Source organism: Rhamphochromis longiceps, linkage group LG23, assembly GCF_057381845.1.
Source record: "Rhamphochromis longiceps isolate RC_006_pf linkage group LG23, R_longiceps_female_GT1.1, whole genome shotgun sequence".
NCBI lineage: Eukaryota > Metazoa > Chordata > Actinopteri > Cichliformes > Cichlidae > Rhamphochromis > Rhamphochromis longiceps.
In genome coordinates, this window is record NC_140578.1 from 47,738,836 (window position 1) to 47,765,368 (window position 26,533).

The 26,533-nt window shown below is 43.3% G+C and overlaps 3 protein-coding genes across 3 annotated transcripts; 2 read left to right on the top strand and 1 right to left on the bottom strand.

Moving 5' to 3' along the window:
• The first annotated feature begins 214 nt into the window (after positions 1 to 214).
• On the top strand, positions 215 to 7,937 carry LOC146642953 (uncharacterized). Its single transcript, XM_085398494.1, has 5 exons — positions 215 to 436; positions 1,912 to 1,980; positions 2,093 to 2,141; positions 7,269 to 7,361; positions 7,635 to 7,937. The coding sequence occupies exons 1-5, from the start codon at positions 297 to 299 to the stop codon at positions 7,935 to 7,937; spliced, it is 654 nt and encodes a 217-aa protein (XP_085254620.1). The 5' UTR covers positions 215 to 296.
• LOC146642954 (uncharacterized) lies at positions 4,461 to 6,462 on the top strand. The gene is made up of 3 exons (XM_085398067.1): positions 4,461 to 4,810; positions 5,113 to 6,138; positions 6,298 to 6,462. The coding sequence occupies exons 1-3, from the start codon at positions 4,805 to 4,807 to the stop codon at positions 6,460 to 6,462; spliced, it is 1,197 nt and encodes a 398-aa protein (XP_085254193.1). The 5' UTR covers positions 4,461 to 4,804.
• A 3,975-nt stretch (positions 7,938 to 11,912) lies between the features above and the next one.
• On the bottom strand, positions 11,913 to 17,210 carry LOC146642955 (uncharacterized). The gene is made up of 3 exons (XM_085399331.1): positions 16,963 to 17,210; positions 12,106 to 16,769; positions 11,913 to 11,993 (listed from the first exon to the last, which is right to left on the bottom strand). Exons 2-3 carry the CDS (start codon positions 16,588 to 16,590, stop codon positions 11,913 to 11,915), a joined length of 4,566 nt encoding a protein of 1,521 aa, XP_085255457.1. The 5' UTR covers positions 16,591 to 16,769; positions 16,963 to 17,210.
• Between the last annotated feature and the right edge of the window lie 9,323 nt (positions 17,211 to 26,533).

Consider the following 26,533-nt stretch of genomic DNA (forward strand, 5'->3'; position numbering starts at 1 on the left):
GCTATGCTAATGTCCGGACACCAGGGACTGTCCCTCAGACAACCTCCCCAGGCCTGGCTCCACGGTGGGACCCCACTAGCCCTATCCCATTCAGGGTGAACTACTCTCTTAACCCTTTAAAGCTGGTCGGAGCACACTCAAAAAAATCAACTAGGGCATGTGTTTGATTAACAAAGTAGTAATATGTTTACATCACATGAAGAAATCATTTTTATGCTCATTAAATGATTCATTCTTTTTTGTTGAATATAAATCAAAGAAAACTTTGATGAGTTAAATTCGTTCATGGCAATCCAATGAGAATGAGGTCCATCAAACCAACGGCTCTGATAGCGTCATGTATTGCGCATGCTCCACGCCCACCGGATGCGGAAAGGTCCGTTGAGAAGTTAACGAGCGCACGTGGAGTTACTTCTTTGGCATACCTGATAGTGAGGTAAGTAATATTTCTTGATATATTTATTTAGGTTAGTGGAGTGAGAGATAAATACTATTAGTTAAAATTTTTTACCTGTGTAGTGTGGAGATTTATATATAGCAGGGAGGTTGTAGACCCAAACATTTTTCAAATGTAAGTCGGTGAATTTAATGTTTTTTTTTAAAACTTAACCGGAGTCGCTAATTGTTGCAACAGAGCAAAAACTGATGAGGTTATTTTGGTAAGTTCGTTTTTTTGTTTTTGTTTCTGTCGACTTTGAATGAGGTGTGTTTCATGGTTATCTGCGTTGGTAGGACTGTTTTTCTTCTCTGGAGTTAGCTAACTTTGAAGAGCGGGAAAGCCGCGTAGAGCCGTAACGTCTTCGCATATAGCTCCATGAATGAAGGGTTACTTTCTGCTTAACCGGAGTTGGTGATTGTTGGTAGTAGTGGTAAGACTGACCGACATGGTTTTGGTGATTTTATGAGTGTTTTATGATGCTCTATCTAAAATTCCTGTTTTTGTCAGTGGAGTTTAGTCGCGGGCAACCGCATTAACTGGATTGATGAAAGGTTTAATTCAACTAAACCAGCGTTTAGGGGAGTTAATAACAAGGAGTAAGATAAAATCTGTCACAATAATTGCATGTGCATTTTCTTTTTTTGTAATATATTCACTTAATTTTTGAATTCAGAATGATTTAGGTGGATAATTGTTTGGGTTATAGTTTCTCTGGTGCTCTGCATTAGGCTGACTAACGGTGCGTTCACACCGAACGCGATAGATGCCCCTAGCTGATCTCGTGCACATTTGCACCTCGAAGCGCGTCCAGCATGAACTGGTCGAGGTTTATATGCAATTTTCACGCGTATGAAGAAGAGATCTGGGAGGAAGTAGTGCCAGACGGTATGTTATTAAAATGGCAGCTGTCAATCTAGCGTTTGAAGAAAGAGTCTCCCTTCTCTATTTGCTGTGGAGAGCAGAGCAGTGCCTAAAGGACGTCCTCACTGTACCTGGGTCCATCAGGTCTTCCACAAGCGTGAGCAGTTTGGTGAGTTTCACCACTTGCTCCAGAAGCTCCGTCTGGATGACGGCCGCTTTCAGCTGTACCACCTTCTGTCCCTTGCCGAGTTTGAGAAGCTGCTGTCCCGCAGATTTTACCAACTCGAGCGGTAGACGTGATAAGCGCGAATGCACAAAATGCACCACACAAACTGCAGTGCGTATTTTACTTCGCGCTTCAAAGGCGTCAGTCGTGTGAAGTAGGCAGAAAAGCGTTTTCTCAATGCAAATCTGCTTCCGAAGTTTAGCTGGACCCCCAGTCGCGCTTCATCGTGCTCCTCCATTGACTTTACATGTAAACCTGAAGCTCTGGTCGCGTCTATCGCGTTCGGTGTGTACGCACCGTAACAGTCTTCACATTTCACAGTATGTAGATATTAACACAAATTTGTCAGAGTAATAACTTTGTTTTAATTAATTTCTCTCCCCAGAAATACATCACAAAATAAAGCCACATTCCCATGCTCTGAGATTCTTATGCACCTCCTCAACAATACATGGTAAGTTCATGTTTGCCTTATTATTATTATTATTATGTTATTTATTTTTTTTGGATGATGCAGAAGTTTAATCTCCTTGACGTTTTCTAATGCATATTTCATTTTTTATCAGTGACGTGTATGTGGCAGTGCAAGCATTGTGTTACCAGAGAGAGCAGCAGGTACAAATTACTTCAACATTATAAACTACATCATCATTACGGAATAGGTCAACATTATCTGTGCATATATGTTAATTGTCCGTGCACATTTAAGACTTGGAGTGGACTGAACACTCATGTCTATAAAGCTCATTCATCTCAGTTTACACAGACAGCTTCAAGTTCAGTAACTTTTAAATGTGAGTTATGTGACTGCAGTGACGTCTTCTCTGAGAGAGATTTTTTTGTCCATATTGGAACACATCTGCGAAGTAACGAGACAGTTAGTTGTGTGTTTCTTGGTTGCCCTTTCAAGACAAATATTTACAATACATTTTATACACACAAAAAGAGGAAGCATCATCCACACACACTTAAAGATTTTAAAGCCAGTGTAGTTACACGTGTGGACCCAGTTCAAGTGATAGAGTCCTCTGATAATGTAAGGGCTAGCTGTTCTGAAGATGTATCCTATGGTGAATTTGAAAGTGAGTCAGTGACAGAATGTGATAATAGTGATGTTGAAAATCAGCCCGAACTAATTGAACGGAAATTAGCAGTAATATTGTTGAAATTGGAACACATATTTCATGTTCCAGCAAAAGGATTAGATGAGTTCTTAGAGGAGTTAGTTTTTCTGTTGAGTTCAGCTAGTGTACCTCTGACAAAACGTACAATTACAGAAATTTTTAAGAGCCATAACCTCCATATTAGTCAGGCTGTTATTGAAGAGCTTGCAAATTCTGTATGTGTTTCTAACCCTGTGGCTAAAATATTGGGAAAGTGTGGCCCTCTTGCCACTCCTTATAAAAGAAAACTATACTACATACAAAATTTTAGGGTTGTAGAGCCTGTTGAGTATTTTTTATCGATAGACCAAAGGAAGTCATTTCAGTACATCCCTTTATTACAGTTATTGCAGGAAATATTGAGTCACAATAAATTGCTGGATAGAGTGATTGAAGAACAAATAGCTCAAGAAAATAGAGAGAATCTGAATGGTGATCAGAGGGTTTACAGATCTTTTCGAGATGGGGAGCATTATAAAAGAAATAGCTTTCTAGATGGTGAGAAGTTGAGAATTTCTATTAACCTTTATATTGATGATTTTGAGGTTTGTAATCCTCTTGGGACCTCACGGAAAAAGCACAAGCTTTGTGGTGTATATTGGGTCTTGGGCAATTTACCACCTGGTTCTCATTCAGCCCTTTCATCCATTTATTTGGCAATCCTTTGCAAGAGTGAAGATTTGAGGACATTTGGGTTTGAAAAAGTCTTTGATCCACTTTTGAGAGATCTGGTAACTTTGGAGCAACATGGTGTGTTCATCAGTCAGTTGAACGAGTGTATTAAAGGAACTGTGAGCTGCGTCATAGCTGACAACCTAGGAGCCCATGGGCTGGCAGGTTTTGTGGAAAGTTTTTCTGCTGAATACATATGCAGATTCTGTACAGCTAAAAAATCTGAAATAAAGTCAGTGACTGCTGGTGATTTTGAGCATAGAACACCGGAACTTCATGAATTCCATTTGAAGCGTGCACAAGAAACAGCAAGTGCTTGTTGTGGAGTTAAGCGAGATTGTATTTTGAGTAAGAATCTGAGCCATTTTCATGTCACTGCAGGCTACCCTCCAGATGTAGCACATGATCTGCTAGAGGGCATAATACCAGTGGAGCTTGCGCATTGTTTTTCTTTTTTAATCTCTAAAAAGTATTTCACCTTAGAAAAACTTAACAACTTGATCCAAAATTTTGAGTATAAATGGGCAGATAAAACCAACCGGCCTCATGCAATTCCCCAGACTTTCTCATTAAAAAAAAATATTGGTGGAAATGCACATGAAAATTGGTCTCTGCTTCGTTTGTTGCCTCTAATTATTGGTCCACTTGTTCCAGAGGATGAACCTGCATGGCATATTGTTTTGGATCTGAAGGACATTGTGGAGCTTGTTGTAGCCCCTGTCCAGTCTGATGAGTCGATTTCCTACCTTGAGTGTAAAATCAGTGAACATCGCCAGAGATACCAAGAACTTTTTCCAAACAACAGTCTTCTCCCTAAACATCATTATTTGGAGCACTACCCTGCTCTGATTCGGCATTTTGGGCCTCTTGTCCACAAATGGACAATGAGATTTGAGGCGAAACATAGTTTTTTTAAACAAATTGCTCGCCATACAAACTGTTTTAAGAACATACCTGTTACAAAAAACATCAGCTCGTGATTGCCTCTGACTTGCACTCTTCTGACCATAAGACACCTTTAATGGTAAATGTTGGCTCATCAGTACCAATTGATGTTCTGAAAAGTGATATCACAGTAGCTATAAAGCAAAGATTACCAGATGAAACTGATGTCCATATTACAAAAAGCGTGTCATACAATGGCATGAACTACAGCACAGGAATGATAGTTGTTCATGGGCAAATATTTGGTTTGCCAGAGTTTGCAGAAATTCTGCAGATTTTTATTTTGCATGGCAGAATATACTTTTTTGTAAAAAAGTTCTCTGCTTGGTATCGAGAGCACTTCAGAGCTTTTGAGCTTGACATGTCACATGCGAGAGAGGTGTCTCTGATTGAGCATGGGGAACTACTCGATGACTACCCGTTAGCTGCCTATTCAGTGGGAGGCCTGCGTCTGGTTACTCTGAAGAGACACACTAACTTGCAGGGTAAACAGGAGTGATGTTTGTAAGTATTTTCCCCCTATATCACCTGGCACAGTAAATAATACATCATACTTTGCAGACCAATTGCTACTTAATTTATTGAGAGTAGATTTCTTTTAAGCATCTTATGCAAGAATTGTCATTAATTAGAAGAATGCAAGACAAATCTGGAAAATGCACTATTCACTTCTCCAGTAAAAAAATTCCTCGAGGCCAAGGTGACATCATCAAATTATCGTTGACATTAGAATTTGTTACACACACTCGCACAATAGTCAATGAGTACATCTTTATTTATTTTTTAAATATTTGATATTTGTCCAGGTCAGCATGATGCCCCAGCCCATAAGACTGAGGATCATTCTCGGAGAAGATGATGCCAGGAAACTAATTTTACCAGCTGGGATATCAGACTCCATTGAGGAATTGTGTCAGGAAATAAAGACAAATTTTGGAGTGCAACAGGATTTTCGTCTTCAATATCAAGATCCTGATTTCGGAAATGATTTTGTAAATCTGACTGCGATCTCTGAAATTAATGATAAAGCAACTTTAAAGGTTGTATACTTGGATAGTGTGCAGTTGCAAAGTTTTACAGAAGATGGAGTGACATGTCAACCAGTGCGAAGTCCAACACATTCCTTTTCAAGCTCTTCAGACACAGACAATACAAGGCCCGTTTCATCGTCAGGTTCATCACCGTCTACAAGACTGTCAGTGTGGCCAAGTGTCTTCACAGTCCCTCATTTCAGCTATGAGGCTGAACTGCAACTTGAAAAGGCCAATGCTGAGTTCATTGCTGGTGGAACTCATTTGACCCCCTCACCAAAACTGAAATCCCACCTTTTAGAAAGGCTGGCTGAAGAAATAATAAAATTTAAAGTCTATCCAACTGACAATGACCTGAATGAAGTTGCAGAAGCCCTTGTCAAACAGCATCCTTGTCTGAGGGAGCAGGGATCCTTTAATGGCTGTTATGGTTGGAAAATTAGCCTCAAGTATAAAATGGCCAATGTCCAGACCAAACTGAGAGGCCTGGGCTGTGCTGAGGTGTTGGTAAATTCACTAAAGAACAAGGCCCAAGACAAAAGTAAGGCAGCATTGAATGTGAAAAAGCCTAGAAGAGCAGAAGTCAATTACTGTCCGCAGTATCCAAAAGGAGAAACCACTGACAGCCTGGAAAAAGAGAGAATTGCACTGCTTTCAGAGGTTCAGAAGAGAAACAATGACAATATAGTGACAATGAAAATGCAGAAGACTTTTTCGTACAGAAGGCAAGAAGTTATTCAAGGACAGCCCTTTATTGCAGATTTTAAAAGCAGATGGCCAGCTCTGTTCACCGAGAAAGAGGTGCATGTCCTATATGTCTAACTTTTAGAGTGTGTTTATGGTTGACCAGTTATTTCTTGCTTCACTAATATTGACATAACATAGTGATAAAACAGCTAATAATTCCTGGTATGTCCTTCCTCTGGTGCATATTATAAGTGCATTGTTCATGTTTTTCAGATTGACAAGGAATTCCTGCGCATATCGGCAGTACCGCTGCTATCTAGATTCTTTTATGAGCTAGACTTGTACACTCCACGCATGATGGAGCTCTTTCGAGGCAAAGGTGGGGTGGCTGGCAGAAAAATGAGACACATCATGGTGGCCATCTCTAAGGTGGGTTAGATCTGTGCTTAAGAACTTTTTATGCCCATAATCTGGCAATTTTATGAGCAAAGATATCTATACATATGGTAGGCAAAAGTCCTAAGAGGTTTTCATATTTTATACAAATTATATAAGCATCAGTCTTATATTAATAAGTAATTGATAAAATCGTATGGTTAATTTTGATCAAAATGGGGAAAAAAAACCCCAAAAAACATTAGTGTTGCCTCATTTTGTGTCTGATTTGGTTTAGACAGATGTTTTGAGGTGGCTGTAGCTCAGGTGGTAGAGCAGGTCAGCTACTAATCAGAAGCTTGGCGGGTTGGTCCCAAGCTCCTCCAGTGTGCATGCCAAATATCCTTGGGTAAGATACTAACCCCAAGTTGCTCACCGATGCATTCATCGGAGTGTGAATGTGTATGAATGTTAGACAGTAAGCACTAAACCCGGTGGCGCCAGTGTTCGACAGCCTCGACCTCTGTCAGTGCGCCCCAGGGTGGCTGTGGCTACAATGTAGCTTACCATCACCAGTGTGTGAATGTGTGTGTGAATGGGTGAATGACTGGATATGTAAAGCGCTTTGGGGTCCTTAGGGACTAGTAAAGTGCTATATAAATACAGGCCATTTAAACAGTTTAGAAAAAGTGATTGGGTGAATGAATTGTTGTATAAAGGCAGCTTTGAGTGCTCTGAGTAGAAAAACGCTATATAAGAACCAGTCTATTTACCATGTGGCCTTTTGGACTCTTCCAAACTAAGTATTCCTTTTTCAAACTGCTGCCTAAAAGTTAAATATTGTCATTATGGATTCCCTTTTTTCTTAGGATGACACAATACATACAAGACGAGCATGCATCCTGAAGTCCTTGTGTGTCTACCTGAATGAAGACCATGAGAAACTTGTGAAGGAATATACGGTCAGTTATATTCACAAGTTGTTTTGTGTTATGTAATTTGCTCCAGGAGTTATGGGTAATTTCGATATATGAAATGGTAAAATGTGACACCACGTGTGAATAAAAGATATTGCAATTGGTCCTTGTTTTGTTTCATGTCAAATTTCTGAGGTGTGAAACCAGAGACATAGAATTTAGTAAATATATCAGCATATTCACGCTGATTGCTGAATTCCTTTTTTTTTTTTTCACATGTAGACTCAAACAAATGTATTATTATATTTTACGTCACAGAACACTGAGGCCAACACTGAAGCCATGGAACAAACTGTGATGGGAGTGTATGTCATACATCAGGAGGGTGCGGAGCCTGGAGATGACCCAGAGAACATGATTGAAGGCGTGGAGGTTCTCACTGGTTTGAGGAGCATTGCAATTGCTTGTGCTCTGTTATTTGGACTGATATACTGTCTGAACCTAAGCTACCCACCGGAGCTCAAATGCACTTTTGAAGTCTTGCAAAAGATTATCATGAAGCTGGATGGACAGAGGTTGTCATCCAAGGCACAGTTCCTAAAAAACAAGCTAATGGGGTGAGCTTGAAACGGACTCATGCAAGCCAGATATTTTTTTTTTCAAGGTTTCTGCAATGCAAATATGTGTTTACTGTTTTAAAGTTTAAAATTGTAAGTTATAAAATGTTCATATAAACTATGTGGTTTGCTCTGTGGCTATTACACAAAGATTGTTCGTCCATAACTTAAAGTCTTATACACTTGAAGTGTAAACACTGATTTTTGCCAGATGGCAATTGTTACAAAGGCAAATGCACACTGGTTTTCACAAATTGTTTGAGTGGAGCAGTTATGCTCAAAATTGAATGTTTTCTCCACACGTTAAATAGCATAAAGTCACTATTAATGGATACAGCCTGATTAAATGGAGGACTAATATATGCAAGCAACATAGTAATGTTGTAATATTATAGTAATGGTGAATGTTATGTCTGAGCTTTAAATTGTGTTAAAATTCATATTGTTGTTTGCAATGCATATTTTACTACATTTTACGAAAGTTGCTTTGGGGATAATATTTTTTGTCTGCAAACTATTCAACAGACTTATTTCATTTTTATTATTAGGGTTAGGGTTATTTTATTGTATTTTTTCTTTCAGTCAGCATGTCTTGATCTGGAAGTTCTGTGGTCTTGGTATGAGATCGTTAAAGGGGAGAAAGCTAGGCTGAACTGGGATCCTGCCAACTGTTTTAAGAATGTTCAAGCAAAATAAAAGATGGTTTTGCAAGTTATCATTTATGTATGTTTCATTAATTTAATTAAAAGTAATGTTTACATAAGCAATACAAACACTAACTGAAACATGATTGGTGTAAGTACTACAGACATAAATTACATTTGTTCATTCAACAAGATTAACATTGGTGAAACAAACAAATATTTTACTAGTTCATGTAACAAGACTGACTTTTGATGTGCCAAAGTGTTTAAACAATATAACATGAATTTAAATTAATTTAATTAGACTAACTTGGTACAAACATGTTAACTGAATAAAAATCAAATTAACTGAATGTTAATGTTTAAATTATGTTACACTTACAAACATATTTAGTGTTGAAACAACACAATCAAGATGGATTGATTTAACATGATTTGTTTAGATGGAATATAGGTGGCAAGATGAAATTAAGTTCATCCAATGAATTATTTTTTTGAGTGCAGCACGCTCTGTTTTGCGCAACTATTTTAAAATCCCGGTAGCTCTGCAACCACGTAAGCTGGCGCAATAATTTTTTTTGCATATGAAACCAGAGGAGTTGTACTTACATCTTATGCCATCAGCTTGTCCTCGGTCACAGTTTCCTTCCACATAAAGCTTTGCAAAAACTGCACAAAAAGCGCTTGCAGGAACAAAAACATAATATTCCAGAAACACGCTTTGCCGATCCGATCAGCTGTTCAAAACACTTCCTACGTTGGAATAGACGTCAGCGCGAACTTTTTCATTGCCGCCATTACCTGCCCGAAACCGGAACTGATGTCATTTTTGCGGAAATGTAGTTTTTTTTTTTTTTACCATAAAGCCTCATGAGCCTATACTGGTGTTTTTAAAAGTTATCTTTGACTTTATGACTTTCTGTGTCGTTTCTGGGATGCTTAGGACTCATATTGCACTGCTGGAAATAGTTTATTTTGATGCATATGCTGTTTTTTTGCAAATTTGCAGTATAATATTTATTTTCGTTTTTTCTGCAGTATATAAAAATTGGTGTATTTCAAAAATAAAACTATGAAGACACCCAAAATAAATTTCCTGTGGTAGGAAACTATTTTCTGCAACTTTTTTGTATTTACAGGTTTGAGGGATAAGCCTCTTAAATTTCTCTAACTAGAAATATATGTTAAAAAAACAAAAACGATTTTCAAATTTTTTGTAGTTTATTGCACTTTTTTGCAATTTATGTAAGTACTATGCACTTAATGCATACATATTATTAAAATCTGGTTGTATTGATGTATAGCAACTTGAAATGCTCCCAAAAATGGCACTACAGCATGTAAAAATATAATATAAGCTCTGGCGGACTTGGTTCTATGGTAGGTCTTAAAGGGTTAATGTAACACTCATAGGGGTTTTCTCAATCACTCTTTGTCTGTCCCCTCACCTAGGACCAATTTGCAGTGGGACAAATTTGTCAGCCTCCCTGACAACATAGACCCTGGCATCCCCAAGACAAACAAATCCCTCCCACATGATAAGGTGGCAACTCACGGAAGGGCATCAGAAAACAGACAAAGAAAACAGTTATAATCTGAGAACATAGCATCTGCTGCCCTCAGATGAATGTATGGCTATTCACCCTATGCAGCGAGCTTAACATAAGAGGAGATGGTTCCAGGAACGACAGGACACATCGCTTTGTCTTTGTGTCTTTAACTGAAGACCGTTTTTTCCTCTTTTAATTTGTAAGACTGTGAACATACAGTAAAATAATACGTAGCATCAGTATCAACATATTTTGTAAACAAAACTGAAGTTAGCAACATAGCTTTCTTTATGCTTTACATTCACCATTAACATCTTTCCTTATACGTTCAAATAACCTTTTAAGTAACATGAAAGTAACAATCTTACAGAAAATGAAGTTAGACATTGCTTACTTACAGATTATGGCTCAACAAACTCCCCAACGATGTAAACTGGGCTTAAAGTTGTGCAGCTTGTTTTCTGCTCCATGCATTTTCTCACACTGCCCGCGTGAACTTTGCCTGCTGCTTACAACACATCACCAAAGGGGGCAGTGTAGCGCACACCAAACAACCAAAGAAGAAGCCACAAACTGAAGGGGTAATACTGCCCACTATTGGGAAACCTGAGAAATGCGCCAGCCAAAGAAACCCAACAAAGTAACAACCGAGGGGCAGAATACTCCCCGCCTGACATCCATGGAATGTCACCCTCAACTAACATGTAAAAGGCAAGTGACATACAATGAAACAAAGTTTCTGCTTCTAAGTACAATCCTTAGACACCAATAGCACAACCTCACTTATAGGCCTTATGTAGCACTTGTTTTCACCCTTGCGGAAAATCCTCACCTCTATCTTCCTTACAAGCCCATCCTCACTGGGAAAGGTTTTGGTGATAAGTCCAAGTGGCCAGTTGTTCCTATGTTCGAGTGTCTCTCTTAAAAGAACAACATCTCCTGTTTGTAGGTTAGGCTTTACTGTTTTCCATTTGCGGCGGTCCTGAAGTCCTGAGATGTATTCTTTTTTCCATCGTCTCCAGAAGACATCAGCGAGATATTGTACGCGCCTCCATTGAGCTTTGAACAGATCACTGTTTCCAAACTGACCTGGTGGGATTGGTGGGGTCGTAACCTTTTGCGTGAGCAGCATGGCTGGGGTAAGGATGACTGGGTTATCTGGATCTGCAGAAACTGCTGTTAACGGACGAGCATTCACTATTGCAGTGACTTCAGCCATTAAGGTCACTAGTATTTCATGGGTAAGCTTTGCATTCCTGTGTTCTAGGAGCATTCCATCAAGGATTTTGCGTGTGACCCCAATCATTCGCTCCCAGGAGCCAGCCATATGCGACGCATGTGGGGGGTTGAATAGCCATTTGCAGCCAGAGTCTTCAAGAAAGCTGTTTAGTTTGCTGTTGTAGCAGCCCTGTTTGTCTATTTGCAGCTCTTTGCAGGCACCCACAAAATTTGTCCCACAATCGGACCTAAGAAGTTTGACTGCACCTCTGATGGCAAAAAAACGACGCAGGGCATTGATGAATGATGACGTGTCCATTGATTCTATAACTTCAATGTGAATGGCCCGTGTACTCATGCACGTAAATATGACTGCCCATCGCTTTGCATCCGCTTGCCCACCACGCGTTTTTCTGACAGTGACAGACCAGGGACCGAATACATCAAGCCCTACATGTGTGAACGGAGGGTCAGTGGACAGCCTATCCTCTGGTAGCTCAGCCATAATCTGTTCCTGCTGTCTGCCTCTTAGTTTTCGACATGTCACGCAGCTGAATATCATTTTGCTTATTGCTCTTTTTCCTCCCACAATCCAAAAGCCTGCAGCTCTGACTGCTCCTTCAGTAAAATGTCTGCCCTGATGGCATACTTTCACATGGAAGTGTCTTATAATGAGCTGGGCAAGGTGGTGTTTGGCAGGGATGAGGATCGGATTTGTTTCATCTGAAGTCAACTGTGCTCGTCTTAGTCTCCCACCCACTCTGAGGATTCCATTTGTGTCAAGAAATGGGTTCAGTTTGCTAAGTGGGCTTGAACTTTTGAGGGGCATACTCTTTTCAAGCTGTCTTATGTCTTCTGCATAGACTTCTCTTTGGACAGTGCGAATGATAATGATCTTAGCTTGATCGAGCTGCTTTTCAGTTAAATGCTCACTACAGCTGTGCCAGCCCTGACAGGTGCCTTCTATGTTCTGCTTAAAGGACTGAACAATGTGTCGGAGTATAGATATAGCCTTCAGTAGTACCTTCCAACTAGAAAACCTTTCGAATCTGGCACTACTGAGAACATTCTTTGCAAGAGTGGTAACACAAGTAGTTACCTCCTGACGCAGTTCGTTGTCAGTCTCTGGGTCTACAAGATCAAATGACTCTGCCTGAGACTGACCTGTTTCTGACTTGGTAAGAAAAGCGGGTCCACTGAGCCATGTGGAGGTAGAAAGGTGCTCAGCAGGTAATGCGCGCGTGGCATGATCAGCAGGATTTAAGTGAGTGGGCACATAATGCCACTGGTGAGCTTGTGTGGATCGCCTGATGCGTTCCACTCTGTTGTGCACATAGATGTAAAAACGCCTCTTTGTGTTGAAGATGTAACCAAGGACTACTTTGGAGTCTGAATGGAAGCTCACCTGATCAACTGCGATGTCCAGCTCATCCACGACCAACTCTGCCACCTCGACAGCCAGGACCGCTGCACAGAGCTCAAGTCTGGGTATGGTGATGTCTGGTCTTGGGGCAAGCCGTGCCTTGCCGAGAAGGAAGCCCACTTCATTATGACCATCTCTGTCTGTGAGTTTAAGGTAGGCAACAGCGGCCACTGCCTTGGTAGAGGCATCGCAGAAAACATGGATTTCCTTAGTTACTGCTGCAGAGAGTGGTATTGAGGTGAACATTCTGGGAATCTCAAGTTGTTGTAGATGTTTGAGAGAGTGTTTCCACTGTTGCCACTGTTGTAATTTGTCTTTAGGGAGTTCAGTGTCCCATTCACGAATGTCAGTGGAAATGTCTCTGAGTATGACCCTGCCCTCTACAATGACAGGGACAGCAAAGCCGAGTGGGTCGTACACACTATTAACGACTGACAATACTCCACGCTTGGTAAAGGGCTTCTCATTGACGGTTATCTGGAACCTGAACAAGTCTGTAGACAGGTCCCAGCCCAAGCCCAAGCTTCGCTGCATGGGTGTCTGCCCAAGGTCAAGGCCCTGCATGTCAGCTGCAAGGTCCTCACTTGAAAAAGCGTTTGTGATGGTAGGACAGTTGGATGAGATTTTATGCAGGCGTATGTTACACTGAGCCAGCATCTTCTGAGCCCCACAGAGAATGTTGATGGCCTCATCAGTGGAAGGAAATGATTTTAGTCCATCATCCACATAAAAGTGGCGTTCAATGAACTCTCTTACATCATTGCCGTGTTCTTTTTCTCCCTCCATCGCTGTTCGTTTCAGTCCGTAAATGGCCACTGATGGGGAGGGGCAGTTCCCAAACACGTGGACTCTCATCCTGAATTCCTGTACTTCTCCATCCAGATCATGGTTTTTGAACCACAAGAAGCGAAGGTAGTTGCGGTGGTCTTCTCTGACAACAAAATTGTAAAACATTTGCTCCACGTCGGCCATGACTGCATATGGGTCGGACCTGAAACGCATCAGAACTCCCACAAGAGTATTATTGAGATCTGGCCCTTTTAGTAGCACATCATTGAGAGAAACATTGTTGTATTGCGCACTTGAATCAAAAACCACCCTAATTTTTCCTGGCTTCTGAGGGTGATAAATGCCAAAACTAGGGAGATACCAGCATTCTTGTTCTGGAGCTAAAGCTGGAGCTGGTTCAGCGTGGCCCTTACTGAAAGTTTTGTCTAAAAACTCAACGTAATGTTCTTTCATTTCAGGTTTCTTTTTCAGTGTTTTGCGGAGCGTCATTAAGCGACTGAGGGCTTGGTCCCTATTGTTGGGTAAACGCTGTCTGGGGGAGCGGAATGGGAGTGGAGCTACCCAATTGTTCGCCTCATCTTTAGTAAAGTCTCTGTGCATAATTTCCAGGAATAATGCATCTTCTACTGACAGAGCCGTTTTGTCATCATCTGCTGTTTGCTGGAAAATGTGTCTGCCTACTTCTGCTTGTGTCTTCTCGAATTTAGGACAGCTTTCTGTGTATTTGTCTTTTATATAGATTTTGCTTGCACAGGGGTTAAGGAAGGTAGGGCGCCCGTTATTCAGAATGTCTGTCTTGAAAGAGTTTACTGTGGGTTTGTGGGCACCTGAGAGGCAGACATCGCCTACAACCACCCATCCCAGATCGAGGCGTTGGGCATAAGGTGCACTGTTTGGACCATTTACCTGACTGCGAACCTTGTGAGCTTGGATGATGTCCCGGCCCAAGAGGAGGAGAATGTCCGCGGCTGGGTCCAGAGGAGGGATCTGTGAAACGAGTGCGTGTAGATGAGGGTGAGCTGACACAGCCTCCTTGGTGGGTATCTCATCTCTATTATCTGGAATGTGATCACATTCTGTTAGTGTGGGCAGCACCATGGACACTTCCCCATTTACATCCTGAATAACGAAATTAGTTGCTCTGCGTCCTCCAGCCTCTGACAAACCTGCACATGTTTTCATGGTGTATGGGAGCATAGCGCTTTTTACATTAAACATGTCGAAGAAAGCAGACCTGGCTAAGGATGAGTTGCTTTGATCATCCAACATGGCGTACATCCTCCTCTTCTCTTCAGGATTTGTGCGGGGATACACGTCGACTAAACAAATCTTAGAGCACGATTTGCCTTTCAGAGCTGGGCCACACACCTCTGTGCAAGCAGTTGTGGTTACAGGGCTTGAAGGATCAGACTCCCCGCCGTGGCTTTGAGGCAGGAGGTTAGAGTCCTTGGTTGTCCACAGAGGTGGACCAGCATGCATAGCAGACACATGAGCGTCACTATTACATTCCGAGCATTGGATAATGGCTTTGCAATCGTTAGCTCGGTGACCTGTGGAAGAACAACACTTATAACAAATAGCATGTTCTTTGAGGATGCTTTTCCTTTCATCTAGTGTTTTTGACCTGAAACCCCTGCATTTGGCAAGTGAATGGGGCTTGTGGTGAATAGGACATTGTCTGTCTGGGTTGAGAACTGACGTTCGAGTTGTGACATTTGTTTGACTAATATCTGTTCTGTTCACTGCAACCGCACCTCTGTATTTAGTTGGTTTCAACAATGGCTTATCAGGTTTTGGAGCTACTATGTTTGGACTTTGTAACATAAAGCTAGGATCTGTTTTCATTTCTGCATAATCATTTATAAACTGAACAAAATATGAGAAAGGTGGGTAAACTGCACCGTTGTCCCTTTTGTATTTTGTCCCCTGTTTCACCCAGGACTCCTGGAGTCCGTAGGGGAGCTTTTCCACTATCGGGTTTATCCCCCTTGGGGTGTCCAGAAAGCTAAGGCCGGGTAGATAATTTTCACTTTGTGCATACTCTAACTCCAACAGGAGATCTGCAAGCTCCTGCAATAAGTGAGTGTCCTTATTAGATATTTTTGGAAAAGACTGTAAGCGTTGGAAAAGTGACGCTTCGACTACCTCTGGAGAACCAAAACTTTTGTCCAGGCGTTGCCACAAACGTTGAAGACCTGCGTGTGGGTTGTTCACATGGACCGCCCTGATCCTCAGCGCATGTTGTAGTGACTCCCCGCTGAGCCACTTCGTGAGAAGGTCAAGCTCTTCGCTGAACTTGAGGTTGAGGCCTTCTATGGCGTTGCGGAAAATGGACTTCCAGGACAAGTAAGACTCAGGACGGTTGTCAAAAACCTTGAATCCCGCTGTCAGCAGATCACGGCGTGCTAGATAGGCTGTGAGATCTGAGAGTTCAGTCTTTGGAGGCAATGAAGATTTAGGCTCGGTTGAAATGTCAGTTTTTCTGTTTATAGGAGGGGACTTTGGTTGCTTCTGATTTACAAAGTCAGTGAGATGTTCACCTGGAGAGGAGGCAACTGGTGGTTGACTCTGTCGTAGATGCTGAGCGTTGTTATTACCAACCAGTTGTCCTGTATCAGGCTTTCCGTCTTCATTAACTACCAAGCTGCGGTTAGCGAAGTGAGCGTTCACATAATCTTGAGCGCGTCTGATGGAAGGAGGTGTTTTAGAGGAGACTCCTTGTTCTGTGAGGTCAACGGCGTCATGCTCCTCATCGGCTGCCGCTTCCAGGACATGAGCTGCGGCGAGCGCTGCTTCAGCCTCACCCTCCTTCTTTAGAGCGTTTAGTGTTGCCTCGATGCGTGCCTTCTCAACCTCCATGTCGATCTGGCGTTTGGCGTACTGTGCTCTAGTGCGGGCGGCTTCTGCTTCTGCTCTGGCTCGGGCTGCAGCTTGACTGGCCGATGAACGACGTGAAGAGCGTGAAGAGCGTGAGTGGCACTCTGACCGGACCACCATCTGGGAGAGAGGCGGTGACGCTTCAGGCTGAGACATCTTGGGTGCTTGATAGGTAGATAATCTTCTTACTCTGCTGCCCTCAGATGAATGTATGGCTATTCACCCTATGCAGCGAGCTTAACATAAGAGGAGATGGTTCCAGGAACGACAGGACACATCGCTTTGTCTTTGTGTCTTTAACTGAAGACCGTTTTTTCCTCTTTTAATTTGTAAGACTGTGAACATACAGTAAAATAATACGTAGCATCAGTATCAACATATTTTGTAAACAAAACTGAAGTTAGCAACATAGCTTTCTTTATGCTTTACATTCACCATTAACATCTTTCCTTATACGTTCAAATAACCTTTTAAGTAACATGAAAGTAACAATCTTACAGAAAATGAAGTTAGACATTGCTTACTTACAGATTATGGCTCAACAAACTCCCCAACGATGTAAACTGGGCTTAAAGTTGTGCAGCTTGTTTTCTGCTCCATGCATTTTCTCACACTGCCCGCGTGAACTTTGCCTGCTGCTTACAACACATCACCAAAGGGGGCAGTGTAGCGCACACCAAACAACCAAAGAAGAAGCCACAAACTGAAGGGGTAATACTGCCCACTATTGGGAAACCTGAGAAATGCGCCAGCCAAAGAAACCCAACAAAGTAACAACCGAGGGGCAGAATATAGCACCAACAACTGTATAGTCCAGTAAAATAAATGGTAAATGGCCTGCATTTGTATATTCACTGCACAGTGTGGGTTAGATGTTACGGTATCCCTGTTATGTGATGTCTTCTCTTTGCAGGGAGCTAACGTCTTGCAGTACAATATTTCCCATGCCTTTGAACTACATTGATATAAAAATGTCATTCATGCCTCTGTTCTCTTTAAATAAAAATGAGGACTGAGAGTATAGAGACGAGGTGACACCTTTTCTGGTGCAAAGGGAATAATGTCTGCTAAGGTCTTTCAATATGGAAATGAACTTGTTATGGGATGCTGCTCATGTTGTGTTGAAAAAGGAGCAGGAAACAGAGTTATTAAGACTTGCTGGATGTCACAAATTATCCAAAATACAGGAAAGCATTGTTGTCAGCACCACCTCTCCTTTCCATGTTCTTCTGACTCTTGCCTATAGCAAAATGAGCAGCAGCTCAGCTCTAGCATCCAGGTGATGTTATGCTGCAGTTGGGGAAGGGGGCACAGATAAGACTTGTATCTGATGCTGATGATTCTGCTTGTGATTGCCACCTTACCATGAGCCCATTAGTACTCTGGCATGCCTGTTGTTATTTGGCTGTAGCTGGTTGTTTAAAGCAATAAGCTGCCTTTGCCAGAACAGGTGCTGAAACAATTTCTCCTGGCCTGTAGCCTGAAATGTGCTCAGTTAGATTTGACTGCGCAGAGTAACTGTTTGATCAGCAGATGTCCTTTATTTCTGAACATACCACACACTTACTACTGTTTCTTATTATATCCACATTTGAACAGTGATGGGATGGCGTTACAAGTAACGGTGTTACTAATGGTGTTACTTTTTTCAGTAACAAGTAATCTAACTAATTACTATTCCTATCGTTACAACGCCGTTACCGTTACTAACAAGAAAATGCGGCGCGGTCGCATTACTATTTTTCAACAAACAGACGGTTGAAGCTGTGTTCAGTTTACCGCAGCTTATATCAGCTGCACGGAAGTAGCTGTAAGTAATCTGGGCGCTACAGCTTTAAGCAGCTGCACGCTCCCGCAGACAGCAATCACTTTCTAGCACAACATCTGGAGCTAAGGGAGCAAAACAATCGCATGAGTGCTGCTGTTTGACTGAGGAAGAATAAAGTAGTCGTGGTAAGACAATCACATGACCACTTCAAGATGACAAAGCAACAAGGTGACATATACCCGTTTATAGATTGTGTTGATAGGCCAGTAAAACCAAAGTGATATATGATAAACATATACGCGCCGTTTTTTCCTCAACAGTTTCGCCACGTTGGCTGTCTAAGGACAGCGCAGCGAGACCTCTCTGCTTATGAGCGAAAAAAATAAATAAAAAATACAGCCCTTTTGTGTTGATGGAAAAATGCACCATGTTGACCAATCAAAAAATTATATGGCAACATGACATTTGGTTGTTTAGGAAGAGGGGGAAGATTTAGGAGTGACGGTGAGAGAGAGAGAGAGCAAGAGAGAGACAGCAGAAAAAGAGAGAGCGAGTTTTGAGATGTGTGAGATTTGTGACGTTTAGCGTGTTTGGAGTGTGTAGTTAATGTGTTGTCTTGTGTAGTTAGTGTGTAGTGTTGTGGATAGTGTTGTGTTGTGTGTCAGAACAATGAGGCGACTGCTGTCTCCAAGTAGAAACAGCAGCGACACACCTGCTGCTGTCAGACCTGCAGGTATCAGGCTGTGATGTTTCCTTTATAGTGGACAGAAATATTTGCAGTGGCACAAATAATTTGTGGCATCTTATTGAAGAACAGCTGATGGTTCTGTAAACAGTTTGAAATGGTCATTTTAAAAGGGTAAAAGGTAAATGGCTGCAAATAACTTTGTTGTTTGCAAAACTTGTGCATAAGATTTTAAAATTGACAATTTATATTTGCATTTAAAGTTATGAAATATGATTCAATAAACATGTTTGTGGTTGTTACAGTAAAACTATCACTTTTTCTACTCGGATTTTATGTTCTGATTTTCGATCAATTGTGTTAATACAGTTTGTCAAAATGAAAACATGACTGTAAATTCAGACACGTGAGGCTGTGCTGAAAAGAATGAGACCAAACAAGGCAAAGTAAATAGTTTTTAAAGGTAAAATGTAGAGGAAACATCAAAAGTCATTAAAAATGGCCAATTATACCCTGGACCCCAGAGGGTTCAACATTTTTTTTATAGTAACGCAATAGTTACTTTTCAAGTAATTAGTTACTTTTAATCTTGTAACTCAGTTACTAACTCAGTTACTTTTTTGAAGAAGTAACTAGTAACTATAATTAATTACTTTTTCAAAATAACTTGCCCAACAGTGCATTTGAATGTTTACCCTGACATTGTTAAATAAATTTTAAAGCGCAAAGTTAAGTAAATTGCTATCTGTCCCTAACACGCGCTTGCTCTGGGTGCTTTATTACCACAGGGACCATTGTTACCTTCAATCTCCACTTCTTCTCGAGCTCCTCTCTGTCCTTGGTACTTCTTGATCTTCTCATGTTCTTTTTTCCTGATGTTGCTGTCACTCACTATAGCTACATCTATCAGTATGGCCATCTTCTTCATGTACTCATGGATGTTTGTCTCATCATGGACAGTGGCTCTGACACTGACTAGTCCTTGGCCACCTTCATTCCACTTCATCTACATGTCACGGGTGTATGCTAGAAGAGAAACCCTTCTAAATGGGAAGAGCAGCAGGGGATGATCACCGAAACAGAAAGACGTAAAAACCCAATTAAAATAGTGAATAAAAAATATATATACTGTAACCGACTGGGTTACAAGTTAGTTTGACTATTGTGTTATCAGTGTTTCAGAATTGCCACTCACTTATGACATAGTTGAACCACACTGGCACCAATTTGATTTATTGAGTGTCCTTGAATGTGTAGTAGTCTAGAGGCCGTTTGGCCTGTCAGTCAGATCAGGTACCTATGACAAAGAGTCAGGAGGAGAGCATGTGTGTGGTTGGCTTAGAGTATTTGGGGGGGAGGGCGGGTATTAGAGAGTCTTGTTGTTTGTGTGTGGGGGGGAAAGGAGTGCGTGTTGAGAGTTTGTTTTGATTCAGGAGAGCGCATTTTCCCTATTGTTTTGGTGTTGGCTATGGCCCACAGTAGCCTGTGTTACTGTTCTTCATAAACATCCAGCAACCGGAATACCGTGATGATCCACCAAATCGGCTGTAGATGCTGGCAATTGCCCTGGGACTTTTCGGGATGTTTCCAATGGATACTCCAAGATTAAGCGGTGTAGAATAAGGAGGGGATGTTTTTCTCATTATCATTTAATATTTTAATATGGCATTATTAGTTCATTAGAAGTATATAACCAGCTTTGCATTAAGCATAAATTGAAGTTTTTGACCTTACATTATTCTTTGCATTACAGTGATGGTGATAACTTTAGTTTGATCTTTTCTTACAGGTACCAGAATAATAACATGATTTTCCATTGCAGATGTAACCCTGATCATTCCATACACATTGCAGTTTGTTGCTTATTCTAGAGTTGTGCTCAAGGTAATTAAAGGTTAAAAGCTACAGCCAGCGCGAGTCTGGCTGATCTATGGAGGGCAAAGGCTTTGAGCTTGGAAGGCCGCACGCGCTTACACAGCACTTATAAGATGTTATTCTTGGTGATTTTGTGCTTAGTCATGTTTTAATATGTTTTAAGTAGAAGTAGCTGATCCAGCAATATTCATTTAATATTATATACTTGATTTAGAGCAATACACACTGATGGTCTTAATAAATGAAAGAGTCCTTGTAGCTGCCATGTTGTGTCTTAGCAGGGTACAGACGGTTCCAGGAGACGGGGGCAGTCAGCGTCTGCCCTCGGGAAGGAGACAATGTTATTCTTTGTGTTAAATAAAATTGTCAACATTGATTGTATTACACCTGTCACTACGCATGAGGGGGCGTTCTAATACCCTGATTTCATAAAACTATGGTGATGTGTTTTTTGAGATGAGATCTGAGACTGTCTGCATACAGTGTCCATCTCCCACGTGTGTGATCATTAAATCATCGTTTGACTCAACCCGACCGGACCAGTGTTGTTATTGGGGTTTTTCCTCTGGTGTCCATCCCCAATATTTTTGAACCATAACATTTTGGGGGCTCGTCCTGTGGTATTGGGGTGGAAGTGTGAGGTGTGGACGGTCTGAGGTTGTCGAGCGGACAGGCACGGACCAGGGATCTGATGTGAGTGAGCTTCCCGGGTGCATCTAAAAGGTAAGGCACTGCCTGTTGAGTTGATTCCCAAATTGTGCCAAATTGGGCTGCATTAAATTAAAAGCCTACTCACTGACGTTGCTGGTGGGTGTCTGTTTTGATTTTGATGAGAATCACCGTGTGTTATGCAGTTAAAGTTGTTTAAGAGTATTTAATGAAGTTGAAGAAATATGAAACTGTTCCCAGAAGTAACAGAGAATGTTGGGTTTGAGTCCCTGGATATTGAGCTGAAGGCTCAGGTAGTTTGGTAGGGAAATTAGGACAGAAACTGTTCCCAGAAGTAACAGAGACTGGTTAATAGTTTTACAAATTAGGACAGAAACTGTTCCCAGAAGTAACAGAGACTGTTTAATTGGTCGTAAAAAAGTTATCTTTCTTCGGTGAGACCCGTTATGGTAAAATTTCTCAAAATCGGTTAGGTGAAAATTATTATAGGACGGCAGCCCAGAAGTCTGCTAAGAAGCACATAGCCCGGGGGTTACGCCCCCTCCTGGCCGTGGACGCGCGGTCTTGACCTGTCGGCGAACAGGGTTAGTTCAGTTTGGCTTAACTGTGGGGTACAGGGCATCCTGAAATAAGCTAGGAGTTACCGAGTCTCCTCATCGTTTAAAACGGTGTCATGTGCTTGTTTGGACAAAGTTAAATTGAGTTAGGGATTTTAGAAATCAGGCCATAGGCTGTTCTGGAGGAAACAGATACTGGTTAATTGATTACAAAAAAGTGAAGCTTTCTTCGGTGAGACCCGTTATTTTAAATTTGTCGAAATTTGTTAGGTGCTGAATCTGTCAGGCCTGTCAGTGATTGTAAATATAAGACGTCTTTTGTGAATAGAATTCTATCTGAGCTTTGTGTCACCCTGTGTGTGATGAGAGCGCAGCTGCAGCGCTGCGAGCTATTTTTAGACGGTGTGAACAGGCAAATGAGCTGCATTTGCAAGGGAGGAGAACGGAGCTTTTCACTTCCTGCACAGTGGATGCTCACGAACACCACTATGCCGCTGGAAACCAGAGGTTTGCAGAGCACAGAGACTGGGTGAGACAATGGGGATGATGAGAGGGACATGTCGATGTATAGAAACACTTTCTGTGCTTCCATGAACACCCCCAGGTATGATGGCAAGGCTGACTGGGAAACTATTCATGCGCAATTTGAACTGTTGGCCAGGGCTGGTTGGTGGTCTGCTTTAGAAGAAGTCCCTACAGCTAGCTATGTGCCTTACTGGCAATGCCCTGTCTAGCTTACTGCTTTTGAGTCCAGAGGGCAGGGACAATTATGATGCTTTGGTCAGGGCTCTGAAGAGGTGGTTCAGTTCTTGCTCTGCTACTCCCGAGCCTACTCCACTCCGAACTGTGCAGCCGCCGCTGTCCGGGGGAGCACATTAGGGATCTGGCTAATGACATTGAGAGGCTGGTCCACCGCACCTATGCCCACATGCCCCCCGCCATCCAGGGCGAATTAGCTCGGGACCACTTCCTCCAGGCCCTGCTTCCAGATGAGCTGCAGATCCAGACACTGTCAGCCTATCGTAAGTCCCTTCAGGAGGCCCTGGAGCTGGCTACAGGGAGAGAGAGTTACTGTGTGCTGGGACTGCTAAACCCCTGACTCAGCTCACTGGGCCACTGCAAACGGGGGCTACAAGTGGGACTGGACCGGACGCCACTGAACCCGCATGGGTGGAGGTATTGACCCAGTCGGTGAGAGCTATCACGCTGCGTGGGGAACAAAGACCAAGAAGGGGGCCGAGGGTCTGCTGGGGATGTGGACGGTCGGGCGACCTAGCCCGAGATTGTTTCCACGCCGGCAGGGATCAGGGAAACGACATGGTGTCCGCCTAACCGGGACAATGCGGGACCATGGGCCTGTGTCCCGACCTCCTTTACATGTAGGGACAACCCAGCTCGGGGACCACGGGGGTGCACAGCACCCCTGCAGAGCTGTGGATGGACAAGTGGAGCGGTTTGTTTTATTGGGCAGGACTTGGGTTGGGAGCTGCTGGTATGCCCCATTAGTCATGAATGGACTGTGCTACTCAGCCCTGGTGGATACCGGGTCTTAAGCGACAGCTTTAAGACCTGATGTGGTGGGAAGGGGGATACCATCCTCCCTACCATGGTGAAGCTGCAAACTGTCAGGGGAGAGCGGGCCCCTATGCTAGGGGAAGCGGTGCTCACCCTGAGTGTGGGGAGGAAATCAGTCTGCTGCTTGGCATGGGTTGCAAACCTGGAAGACTGCATACTGGGGCTGGATGTCCTTAGGGCACTGGACTGCTTATTGACAAAAAGGGGGGGACGCTCTTTTTCCCTGATGGGTGTGTTATTCAGATGTTGAGGCGGCCACCTCAATCTACGCCCACGCCATTACTGGACTCATTGAACCATCCACCAGCCCCTGGGCATCCCTGGTCATTATGGTTCCAAAGGAAGTGAAGGATGACTGGCAGTTATGCATAGATTTCCAGCCTTTGAATAAGGTGACAAAGAAGGACCCATATCCTCTCCCACGTATAGATGAGACGCTTGACAAAGTGGCGGGATCCTCATGGTTCTCCTCCCTAGACCTACGCAGCGCCCTCGCACCAGAGGCCAGACCAAGGACTAAATTACCATAAGTCTCTGCTGGTAATCAATGCAAAGTTCTTCCTTTCGGCCTCTGCAATGCCCGTGCCACGTTTGAGATACTCATGGATAAGGTACTCATTGGAATTCACCACAGAGACTGTGGTGTCACTCTGGCACAGCTGGCTGCCAGCAGAGCTCACGGGCGCGTCACTGCAACTCCCCCTGGCGTCTGCTCCGCGGCTGCTGAGTGAGCCCTCATCTGGGACTCTCTTTCTGGGACAGTGGCGCGGCTGCCCCTCTGTTGGTCTTCCTTGGTCTCTTGTGTTCTGGGGGCCTCTGGATGTCTGGAGTTTTGATCTCCTCCATACCTGCTTCATGCCCTGGAGGACGGGGCTGTGGCCCCCCCACACCCTCTAGCAGATCATTACATGAAGGAACCGTTTAAAAACAAGCGCGTCCATGCTCACAGGTGTACACACGGGTGATCACACCCACAAACTACACCCTTTTTGGCTCCTACCTCAAAGCACACTGTGCGCTGTCGATCTTACGTGATGCACAATAATGTTTAATATTGAGTATTTACTGTTATATTTCCATAGATCATCGCGATGATGTTGTTTATTATATTGCTCTTTTTTTTCTGCTTGTTTTCTCTTTTTTCTTTCTAAACAAGTGATCCAGGTGATTGACAGATGTATTTTTCGTCTGCTTATATTGTTGGCTTTTGTTTTTTTGCCCTTTATCACCATTCCTCTTCCCCGCTGTTTTTCTTTCCCTCTTTCTTTCTCCCCTTCCTTTTCCCCAGTCAAGTCTGTCCCGTATTTAGCAGGTTAAAATAAAATAAACAATAAAAGGTGAATCAAATGGACCATTACGGCAAGCCTGGGTTGGTCGATTTGGTAAAGTAAATCCGTTGGGCATCTTTCTTTGCCTTTAGACAATAATTCTGATGGCAAAAGAGCCAAACGGGACAGGCAAAAAAAAAAAGAGAAAAGAAATGCTGCTTCATGTGACATGAGGTCACGTTCCCGGGCCACGGACTGGGGGCAGGTGGCGTTGGCACCATGGAGGATAAGATCCAAGCTGTGAAGACTGGCCCACCCCAAATCAGTGCAGTGCTTGGCATCCTACTACAGAGGTTTTGTAAGGGGTTTCTTCTGCATAGGCACGCCACTGTTCCACCTGCTGTAACAGGGTGTTACCTTCCAGTGGACAGTGGGCTTTCAGGGAGCTTTCACCTCACTGCAGGAAGCCCTAGTGGGGGCCCCAGTGCTCTCTCCGCCTGACCCCACACTGCCCTTTGTCCTTGACACAGATGCCAGCAGTGTCAGATCTGGTGCAGTGCCAGCCTAGATGATACCCGGCGGGGAGAAAGTGGCTGCATACCATAGTCGGCCTTCAACAAAGCTGACCGCCGCTTTTGTGTCACGAGGCGGGAGCTGCTTGCTGAGGTATGTGCCACACGCCACTGTAAGTACTACCTCGGGGGCCTCCACTTTATGGTCAGAACTGAACATGCTGCCTTGCAGTGGCTCATGTCTTGTAAGGAGCCAGAGGGGCAGCTAGCACGCTGGATCGAGGAGCTGCATGCTTATAATTTTGAAGTTGTACACAGACCTGGGGCCCAGCACAGAAATGCAGATGCGCTCTCCCGCAGACCCTGTGCCCAAGACAGATGCCACTACTGTGAGAGACAGGAAGCTCAGGAGGCGCCCAATTGGTGCCCAACTTACATTGTGCTGTGATGGGGGTAGAGGAACAGCCACCCAGTCAGAGGCTGGTTGCTGTGGATGCAGCAGAGTGGAGACATCAACAGGAGGATGATGCTGATATCAAACCAGTGCTTGGGTGGACTGAGGAACAGCGACAACCCCAACAGGAGGAAATAGCCATGTTGTCTCAGGCCACAAAGGGACTCTGGTCCATGTTTAATGCCCTGCGGCAGTACAATGGAGTGCTGCAAAGGGGCTGGAAGGAACCAGCTACGGACAAGATGAGGTGGCAGTTGGTGGTCCCGCAGGCCCTGCAAGAGATGGTGCTTCACGCAGTGCATGGAGCCCCAGGGTCTGGCCACTTTGGTGTCACTAAAGCCCTCTGCCGCCTCCAGCAGCGATGCTATTGGGCCCGTTATAGAGGACTTTTGCTGCTGCTGTAACAGCTGTACAGCACGGAAGGGGCCCACAGCAAAATCCCATGCCCAACTCCAACAGTTTCTGGCAGAGTACCATATGGAGAGGGTGGGGATGGACATCCTGGGTCCTTTCCCTCGCATAGAAAGGGGAAACTGCTATATCCTCAACACTATGGACTATTTCAAAAAGTGGCCAGAGGCTTAAAGTTTTCCTGACCAAGAGGCCGAGACGATTGTGGATGCTCTGGTGGAGGGGATGTTCAGCAGATTTGGGGTGCCTGAAGTAATTCACACAGAGCAGGGCAGGAACTTTGAGTCCTGTGCGTTTGCGGCCATGTGCGAGAAACTAGGCTCCC

Excerpts from the sequence above, each read along its gene's own strand:
- LOC146642953 (XM_085398494.1), top strand. The coding sequence starts at position 297 with ATGAGAATGAGGTCCATCAAACCAACGGCTCTGATAGCGTCATGTATT. Across the intron at positions 437-1,911 it reads TTGGCATACCTGATAGTGAG|AAATACATCACAAAATAAAG; the intron begins GTAAGTAATATT and ends TTCTCTCCCCAG. Across the intron at positions 2,142-7,268 it reads GTTACCAGAGAGAGCAGCAG|GATGACACAATACATACAAG; the intron begins GTACAAATTACT and ends CTTTTTTCTTAG.
- LOC146642954 (XM_085398067.1), top strand. Across the intron at positions 6,139-6,297 it reads CTCTGTTCACCGAGAAAGAG|ATTGACAAGGAATTCCTGCG; the intron begins GTGCATGTCCTA and ends CATGTTTTTCAG.
- LOC146642955 (XM_085399331.1), bottom strand. The coding sequence starts at position 16,590 with ATGTCTCAGCCTGAAGCGTCACCGCCTCTCTCCCAGATGGTGGTCCGG. Across the intron at positions 11,994-12,105 it reads ACACAAATGGAATCCTCAGA|TATGCCATCAGGGCAGACAT; the intron begins GTGGGTGGGAGA and ends TCCATGTGAAAG.